Source organism: Pinus tabuliformis, chromosome 9, assembly GCF_031772625.1.
Source record: "Pinus tabuliformis cultivar Carrire ecotype Pingquan chromosome 9, CPIR1, whole genome shotgun sequence".
Classification (NCBI taxonomy): Eukaryota; Viridiplantae; Streptophyta; class Pinopsida; order Pinales; family Pinaceae; genus Pinus; species Pinus tabuliformis.
Window position 1 is genome coordinate 588,575,454 of NC_142307.1, and position 10,102 is coordinate 588,585,555.

At 37.2% G+C, this 10,102-nt stretch overlaps 1 protein-coding gene across 1 annotated transcript; it reads left to right on the forward strand.

Moving 5' to 3' along the window:
* Positions 1-5,825: 5,825 nt before the first annotated feature.
* Positions 5,826-9,462, forward strand: LOC149149935 (pyruvate decarboxylase 2-like). Its single transcript, XM_089438195.1, has 7 exons — positions 5,826-5,959; positions 6,064-6,227; positions 6,436-6,997; positions 7,136-7,224; positions 7,535-7,652; positions 7,824-8,012; positions 8,849-9,462. The coding sequence occupies exons 2-7, from the start codon at positions 6,127-6,129 to the stop codon at positions 9,017-9,019; spliced, it is 1,230 nt and encodes a 409-aa protein (XP_089294321.1). The 5' UTR covers positions 5,826-5,959; positions 6,064-6,126; the 3' UTR covers positions 9,020-9,462.
* Positions 9,463-10,102: the final 640 nt, after the last annotated feature.

Here is a 10,102-nt window from a genome sequence, read left to right on the forward strand (position 1 = left end):
ATTATGATGCAACTGCATAATTGGATAAAATAACCTAGTGTGGCATCTAAACAAACTACACACAACTATTGTTTTTCAAGCTAAATTTAGAACAAAGTAGTGACATTTAGATTTGCAACACTTTCAGAGCTGATTTATTTTTCTTTTTTGTCTACCTAACGTTTTATTTTTTCTTTCATTTTTTAGGGCATTTACCCTAACATTTTCTTTGATATGGACATATTTATCAAAATATTTTCCTAACATTTTTTATTCAATATTCTTTTTGTGCACATCCTATCTTAACATTTTGTAAATATATTTTCATTTTTTGTCTAATTTATTCTAACTTATCAAAACCAAAAAATGATACAACAAAATCCACCCTAAAAACCCACATCTTGGAAGAGCTGCACTCCTCTCCAATTACAATACATTTAGGATTTTAGAATACTTATGCATGAGCACATCATTCTTTATTTTGGATCAAACTAAAGCACACGATTCTTACTTTTGTAGCTAAATGCGAATTATGCCAGTGCAACAAAGGGGAAACGATCAAGATACCAGGAACCTTACAACCCTTATCACTACTTTCTTTTGTTTGGAAAGATGTTTCCATGGATTTCATTACAGGTCTCTGAAAGTCAGGTAACAAATTAGTCATCATGGTGGTTGTTGACATACTTTCCAAATATGCTCATTTTTTCACTCTACCGCACCCATTTACCCTAGCATTGATGGCTTAGGTTTTCATGTACCAAATATTCAAACTGCATGGCATGCCAACTTCCATTGTGTCTGACCAAGAACCAACTTTCACCATCAATTTTTGGCAGGAACTTTTCACGCTACAGGGCACACAACTCTAACCGAGTACAACTTATCATCCCCAAACTGATGGTCAAGCATAAGCAGTCAACAAATGTTCGGAGACCTGTCTGCGATGCTTGACTTCAGATAAGCAACATCAATGGGTACAGTGGATTCCTTTAGTTTAATGGTGGTATAAGGCTAACTATCATGAAGCCACCAAGATAACACCATATGAGGCAGTGTATTACCAACTCCCACCTTCACCAACTTCTTATATCCATGTATCTTCCAAAGTATAGGTAGTTGATAAGCTCCTGCAGAACTGTGCTGCCATGATCGCTCATCTCAAAGATAATCTACATCAAGCTCAGAATTGAATGAAGCAATAAGCCAACCGACATTGTTCAAAGAGGTCATTTAAAGTAGGTAACCAGGTGTTCCTGCCACTCCAACCTTATAATTAGACATCTCTTAAAGAAAAGGGCTGCTAAAAACTAGCCCCAAAATTCTATGGGCCTTTTCAGGTACTTAAGTGTATAGGAGTAGTCGCTTACAAACTCACCCTACCGACTACTTCAAAAATCCACCCAATCTTCCATGTATCCTGCCTCAAGAATGTTATGGGGAACAATTGCAGGGTTCAAAATGTCTACCAAAATTGGATGAGGAAGGTTGAATTTGGCTCTGACCTAAATAGGTCCTCAACACTCGTGAAATACATATCCATGACCACATGATCAAGGAAGTCATCATCAAGTGGAAAGACACCTCTATCGAAGATGCGACATAGGAACCAACCACTATTCTTTAGCAATTTCTGTAGCTTCAGCCTTGAGGACAAGGCTTATTTTGATGGGGTGGGGCATGTTAGGGTCCAACCCTAACACCTTTATTTATGTAGTAAGCCCAAGGGGCCTTGTCAGAGTCATTGTTAGTTAGTTGAGTCAATGAAACCCATAAGTGCTTATCCACATTAATAATAATTTTAATTTGTTGACCCATATTATAGAGAAGGGACCACTATTAGTTATAAATGGGCCATAATTAATAAATAACGTGGTTAACCTGTATTATGCAAGGGACCACTAGTAGTTAGGGTTTTTGATGTCATCAAGCTATAAATAGTCTTAGATAGCATGGGAAGAATCATCAAGTTTTATTGTAATTGAGATTTTCTCTATTGGAGGTTGCCCCCTTGGAAAGGAAAGTGAACATTGTATTATGCTACTGAATAATAAAATATCTGTGCAGCTTGTCTCGATTCATGTGATATTTTTTTGTTTCTAACATTATGTTATTCTTGCGGGTCAAGTACATAACACTCCAGTTGCAGATAGAACCTAATAGATGACTTCCTGTTCTATTTAAATGAGGTTGAATCTCTTTGTTTTATAGCCCTTAAAAGAGGCTCCATTAGCCCTCTCTAGGTTGACTTCTTCCTAGCTAGCCGACTTGGTCTTGGGATCATTCTAGACACTTCCAAATACAAAATACTTTTTCTTTTCTTGATACAAATGCCTGAAAGTGTCTTTTACATTATGACAATGAAACTTTGACTCATGTAAACCCTAGTAGATCTAATGACAAATATTTTGAGCATGAAATCCATGATTTTACAAAATTTACATTTTTTTTTTGTTCTTACATCATTTTCTTTCTCCATTTGATAGATACACGAGTCAAATGAAAATTATGAAGACCAAAACTAGTTAAATTTTCCAACACTAAGGGCATCTAAGCCGTCAAAATCACCTTAGGATTGCAAGCAACCTAGGCCACACTGATCATTAACATGGCTAAATTTTTGTCCACGTAATTTCAAACCGGTGACCTAACTTGTGGCTTGAGTAGCCACAACCTAAGGGCGTCTAAGATATCAAAATCACCCAGGAATTGCACTTGGACCGGGACACACTATCCCTTAGCATCGTTGCATCTTCACCCATGAGATTTTGAACTAGTAACGTTTTCACCACGAAGTTCATTAATAAAACACCATCCCACGAGGTTTTGAAACGGTGACATTTTCACGATGGAGTGCCTTAACAAAACACCATGTCATCGCTAATGGGGTTGATTATGGGGATTTGAATCTTGAATCTTATGAATTTCACGATTTACATAATACTTCATAACATGGTGTTTGCCAACTACATCACCCTCTTAAACTACAAATATTTTAACATTGTTATTTTAATAGATAATAAATCGTTTATAATTGATAATATCTTTTATAATCTTTTAAATAATATTGATATTCTTTAAATATTTTTTATATTATTTTAATATAAGAATAAGGAATCCATTGAGGTCATGAATCGTCTCATTGACCTTTACACCGCGCATTTAGTTGAGATTTGTCTCATGTCTACTTTTTTCTGCTTTGAAGGGGAATTCTATGAGCAGACCTACGGGGTTGCCATGGGCTCCCCCTTGTCCCCGATTGTCGCTAATTATTTTATGGAAGACTTTGAATCCAAAGCTTTCGCTTTATCCCGTCTCCTGCCCAAGCTTTGGAAAAGATTTGTGGATGACATTGGTGTAATATCGTCCCATGGCTAAAATGAGTTAAATAAGTTTTTCCAGCATCTCAATAATCAATCTTCTTCCATAAAGTTTATTATGGAGGAAGAAGTTGATGGGTGCCTATCTTTCCTGGATGTTCTAATTTTAAAGAATGATTACAGTTCTTTCTCCCACTAGGTGTTTCGAAAGAAAACTCATACTGAGCAGTATCTTCATGCTAATTCTCACCATTTCCCTACTCAGAAGTTGGGTGTTCTCAACACACTAGCTACTCGTGCACTAAGAATTTCTAACGAAAAGAACCTTGATAAAGAGAAAGCTTGTCTGGTTAATGTTTTTTCCAATAATGGATATAGTAGGCACTAGGGTCTAAGAGCTTTCCTTAAAGCTAGCAGAGGTCCTAAGGTTAAGAAAGACCCTAAAGATCAATTCTCTGGGGTGCATCCCACTAACAAGATTGTGAGAATCCTTAAGCAGCATAATGTTCCCTCAACCTTTAGACCCCTCAACACTATTCGTAGCTCCTTAAGATCTGTAAAAGACCCTGTTGGCCCCAAGGACATGAAAGGTGTTTATGTCATCCCATGTTCCTGTGGGACTCCCTATGTTGGTGAAACTTGGCGATCTATTTATCAGAGGATTCATGAGCATGCAAACAACATGAAGCATGGGAGGACAAGGTCTTCATCCTTAGCAGAGAATGCTGAGAAAACTAAGCATCATATATGTGTTGAGGAGGCCAACGTTATTGCTAAGGTTCCTCCCTTTCATCATCGAAAGTTTAGAGAGGCCATAGAAATTGAAAGAAGACCAAGAAATCTCAACAGGGATGACGGTTGGATGATTAGCAGCTATTGGATCCTTTCCCTTTCCTCTTAAACCCCCTTTTTTCCCCTCGTCATTGTTTTCTTTTCGTATTTTTACCTCTTCTTCTCGATTTTTTAGATTTCCCCTTTCTTTTGGATTGTTGTTTGATTCTCTTTCCTTTTATTATTCACCTATTTATTCCTAAGTTATTTAATTTTTAACTGTTATTATTAGGTTTATGGAATCTTCCTTACTATGTTCTTAATTTAATCTTTAGATTTTACTTAGAAGTATTTATTTATTATTATTATTATTATTTTCCAAGATAACTAATTAACGGATCATTTGGTATTCATTTATGTTCAATTTCTAATATAATTAGTAACATATTTAGTTGATATGAATAGTTTTAACACATTATCTGATGAATTAATTAATTAATAACACTTTATATTTTCATCCTAATATTTCATATTTATGTGAATTTATATACAAGGATAATACTTATATATCATATTTTCATAGATATAGTATTCAAACTCATTATTTAACTTATTATCTTTTTAATTGATACTTTATAAGATTCCCTACAACAATATGGTTTTAGTTGTAGTTAGATGAAGATAAATAAGCAAATTAACCCATTATTTCATTATTTGAACTAATATCTATATTTTTATCCTAGTAGCTACAATAAATATGAATTTATTGAGTTGAAAATATTATGCTTAATTACTTTTAAATAAAAACTTAAGAAAATAATCAACTATTTTACCTTTGATGTTCTTAATTCATATTATTTTAATTAAATATAAATAGTTTTATTTAATTACACATATATTTATATTAAATAAATTTAACAAATTAACCAACTTATTAATTAAATATCTAATTCTTCTCTAAATTTAGGTCGAGTCAAATATAGTTGTTGCCAGTCAATTATAGCAGTTACCTTTGGTCAAAATGGTTGTTTCTTTCTAGCCGTTGGAATGCTCGGTCTCTCTATTTAATATGTTGCCCTGCTCCGGTTCTTCATCTTGTCCTAGGATGAACCACATTTTTTGGTGTTCTTCATCTTGTCCTAGGATGAATCACATTTTTTGGTTCAAAACACGTCGACAATAAATTTCAATGTGATTATCGCCAAAACCATATTTCAAACATTTAAACCATATTTTTTAATAAATAATTTTTTTTAATATTAATAATAAAATTATTAAAATACTTATTTAATTACGCCGTAAGGCGTTCCCTCTGAGATGAACTTTCCTCCTTGCCCTCGTGTCATCTCTCTGCTTCGTCCGATGAAGTGTTAGACGATAGGAGTGTCTCCCGCCGTTGATTCAATAATCGAGTTTAGAGGTGTGGCAAGAAATCAGTGGCCTGTCCATTGCCGAGCGAACAGGCGGGAGTAGCTCCACTGCCTTCTTCCTCGACACTGGGGCGCCACCTGGCGCGGAGGCTTGTTGAGGTTGGGGTCACTGACGTTTTCTCTGTTCCTGGGGACTTCAATCTCACCTTGCTGGACCATCTGCTGGCGGAGCCCGGCCTCAATCTCATTGGCTGCTGCAACGAGCTCAACGCTGGCTACGCTGCCGATGGGTATGCACGATCCAGAGGTGTGGGGGCTTGCGTCGCTACTTTCACAGTCGGGGGGCTCAGCATCATCAATGCGATCGCGGGGGCTTACAGTGAGAATCTGCCCGTCATCTGTATCGTCGGGGGGCCTAATTCTAACGACTATGGAACCAACCGCATTCTGCATCATACCATTGGGTTGCCTGACTTCAGCCAGGAGTATCGTTGCTTCCAGACGGTCACATGCGCTCAGGTCTCTGAAATTCTGTAGAATGTGATGTTATACTGTCATTGGATGAATGCTGGTTTCCTTCCTTTGAGTAGATCTAGGGGTGTTAAAATTTAAAAATTTTGCAGGTTATTGTGAATCACTTGGATGATGCCCAGGAGCTCATAGACTATGCAATTTCCACAGCGCTTATGGAGAGTAAGCCTGTGTATATCAGCATCAGCTGTAATCTTGCTGCCGTTCAACATCCCACTTTCGGCCGGCAACCTGTTCCATATTCTCTAACACCCAGGTAACAAATTCTTGGAATTTCATTAATGTGTGCTGTTCTTTGAACCTAATCTTATTTTGCTTATTTTTAATCTTTTTTTCCCAAGTTGACACAGGATTTCCAGATCTTTAATTAATCCTAATCTTGTTTGACATGGTTTCCTTTGGAGCACATCAATTGTAGGCTAATTTTGTATGACATTGTTTCCTCTGGGCTGCATCAATTGTAGGCTAAGTAATCCCAAAAGTTTGCAAGCTGCAGTGGACATGACGGTTGAATTCCTAAATGCAGCAGTGAAGCCAGTGTTGGTAGGTGGTCCAAAGATGAGGGCTGCTAAGGCGAAAACTGCATTTGTGGAATTAGCAGATGCATCAGGTTATCCCGTGGCTGTCATGCCCTCTGCTAAGGGGCAGGTTCCAGAGACTCATCCTCATTTCATAGGGACTTATTGGGGTGCAATAAGTACTTCATTCTGTGCTGAAATAGTTGAGTCAGCAGATGCATATTTATTTGCGGGACCGATTCTCAATGACTATAGCTCAGTGGGATATTCATTGCTATTGAAGAAGGAGAAAGCTATAATGGTGCAACCGAACAGGGTGACTGTGGGAAATGGGCCTACTTTTGGTTGTGTGTTGATGAAAGATTTCTTACAAGCCCTTGCAAAGAAAGTGAAGCGCAACCCAACATGCTTGGAAAATTACCGCCGTATTTTTGTACCTGAAGGTGTTCCCTTGAAAAGTGCACCAAATGAGCCCTTGAGGGTCAATGTGCTATTCAAACACATTCAGGTAAGGCCTCAAAGACTCTAACCAGATTCTGAAGTAAACTCAGTCAGACATTTGTCTTTTAGTTGGCGTTATTCTTATAAGGCACATTTGCAGTGAGATTATTGATGATATTCACTGATATAGAATGGTTGGTTGCAGGGCATGCTCACAAATGAAACTGCTGTAATTGCTGAAACTGGTGACTCTTGGTTCAATTGCCAGAAGCTTAAATTGCCAGAAAAGTGTGGGTAAGTCAGATATAATTTCTCTGTAAAGGACCATTCGTAATTTGGTAATCTGCTTGTTGACAAGAGGTGGAAACCTATTGGTTGTCGAGTATTATTTTTTTGGAATGATTTTTTCATTTATGGTTGTAAGGTTTTGTCTATAAAGAAAAATTACATTTCATTTCTTTAGCAAAATATGAATCGCGTAATGAAAACTTTCAGGGTGTGTTTAGGAGATGAGTGTTCTTTGATGAGCGACCTACTCCGGTGGTGCTCTGTTCCTGGATATTTGCAAATTTTTAGTTCCCTGCGCTGAACGTGTGTTTTACAGGTATGAGTTTCAAATGCAGTATGGATCAATTGGCTGGTCTATAGGAGCAACACTGGGATATGCTCAAGCTACGCCAGAAAAACGTGTAATTGCATGCATTGGTGATGGAAGCTTCCAGGTGCAGAGGAAGGATTTTTATTTTAAATTCTGAAATATTGTTTTAATTAGTAACAATGAACGAGTACCAGTGTCTAAGCTTCGGAATATTGAATTCCATTGAACTATCTGTTTTGTCCAAAATTTAGTGAGTAACTGAGTTTTTTAAATTTATTCTTCCTTATTTCAACAGGTCACAGTCCAAGATGTTTCTACCATGATCCGAAATGGGCAGAATCCTATCATTTTTCTGATTAATAATGGAGGATACACTATAGAGGTCGAAATTCATGATGGACCATACAATGTCATAAAGAATTGGAACTACACCGGTATAGTAAAGGCCATTCATAACGGTGAAGGGAAATGCTGGACTGCGAAGGTATTTTTTTCTCTATATTCATACCATGGCCAACAGTTTTACAAGGGCTTCTTGTTTCTTTTATGATATGTCAATATTTGTGCATTAGGTATTGTTTTACTGTGATTACTCATCTATTTTGCCAAGCTTGTTGAGGCCCACTTCCTAATCAATTCCTCTTGAGGCCCACTTCCTAACCAATTCCTATTGGGGACTTCTATTTTAATTGGTTAGAACTTGGTGGACATAATAATTAAGAACATGTGTTTCTTTCTTAAATCCAGAAATAGTAGGGTATCTACCTCTCCATAAACACGAGCAGTCAAATCACTAGATAGAAGGGTTATCTCTTGAAGTATCTGATGGACTGTTGAAGTTACAAACCATCTGTCAGCTGAGGGACAACTGTATTGCTTGTTAGTAACCTTTGTAGTTCTTACTTTCACTAGCCGTTTGTGTTGCTCAGCCAATTGTGGGACTACTGAAACAAGAAAATAACTTATACCTCTGGAAAATTAGAATGATCTGAATCTGCTGGTTTCTTTTGTTTACTCTTATCATTGTCCTACATGATTTTTAGATTTCATATCATGCCAGAGCCTCTGAAAATGTGGACTTCAGGCTGATTATCTCAAACATGATCTTTATCTGTTCGTTTCTTTTTTTAATTCTTATCATGGGATTTTCTCTTCTTGTCAGCTCTGCATGGTTTGGTGCAAGCTTTAGAAAATGTAGGATGCCCAATCAATTATGTTTTGCTGAATTTTCTAAAACATGATCTTAGTCTGCTGGTTCCTCTTGTTGGTTCTTATTAATCTCCTTCGTGTCATTTAACAGTACTACTACTTTCTGTGCAGGTTAAGACAGAAGAAGAGGTTGTAGAGGCTATTAAAACTTCCCTAGGGCCCAAAAAGGATTGCTTATGTTTCATTGAAGTCATTGTACACAAAGATGATACCAGCAAAGAGTTGCTTGAGTGGGGGTCCAGGGTTTCGTCAGCAAACAGCAGGCCACCAAATCCTCAGTAGGGGGGCTTTGACAAGAAGAGCAATTAGAAACACTTTCCGCATCTCATGTTTGAGATGTCATTGTTTTTGTGGTCATCCTCTAGGATCATATGTTATACTGATCCTATATATATGAATTTTGATCAAAGGTTGAGCTGTGGCCCTCCATTTAGGCACACAGGATACTGCTACTTTTTGTGCTTGGTTAGCATGTTTAGTGTCATACTTTGCAAGAGCAGTAGGAGCCATTTTTTGCAATATGAATAAAATAGCAAGTTTTTCTGGTTATGGTTTTTAGATCTAGAACATCCTTGGTATCCATCTTTTCGTTACATAGTCGGTGGATATATATTAAACTGATCTAATCAAACATCTGTTACTCTATTGCAGACCTTTTGTATCCAATTAAACATCCGTCACAGTGGTTTTGTAACAAACTTTGTTAAGGAATGTGGATGTTTAATATTGGTTGGCCTATATAACAAATATAAGCAAACCTGTTATTCTGTTAATGTGGTTTTGTATCAAACTTGATATCAAGGAATGAGGGTGTTCAATGTTGGTTTTTTTGTGGTCTAGTGGTATGCCAGTGGGAGTCCACAATGATAGACCGGGTTTGATTCCCACTACCTTGCTTGTAGGCTGCCGAGGGGATTCATACATGCTCTTGGGTGGGTCCTGTTAAAATCAAAAGATTGATGATGTTCAATGATATGGGTTAGAAAATATCTTTTTCAAAGCGAGAGGAATGCATCTTTTCAACATGATCAGAGAGAGAAACAACAGTAATGGAGGCTTAGAGATCATAGCATAAATAGTTTTGGAAGGTTGGCGGTCACAAAAGATGTGATTTTTTTATCGAAAGCATAGAGGTTTGGAGGGATAACTTTGGAGGCAGATATAACAAGAGGGGAAATTGAAGAAATGAATGAAGAAAACAAAATAATAGGATGACAAGGAGGGAAACAAAAATGAAAGGACCAGTAAAAAGCCTAGTTAGTAACTAAATTTAATTAATTACGTCGTAAGGCGTTCCCTCTGAGATGAACTTTCCTCCTTGCCCTCGTGTCATCTCTCTGCTTCGTCCGATGAAGTGTTAGACGA

Coding starts and splice junctions, on each gene's coding strand:
- LOC149149935 (XM_089438195.1), top strand. CDS start 6,127: ATGGAGAGTAAGCCTGTGTATATCAGCATCAGCTGTAATCTTGCTGCC. Junction 6,228..6,435: donor CCATATTCTCTAACACCCAG/GTAACAAATTCT, acceptor CATCAATTGTAG/GCTAAGTAATCCCAAAAGTT. Junction 6,998..7,135: donor TGCTATTCAAACACATTCAG/GTAAGGCCTCAA, acceptor GGTTGGTTGCAG/GGCATGCTCACAAATGAAAC.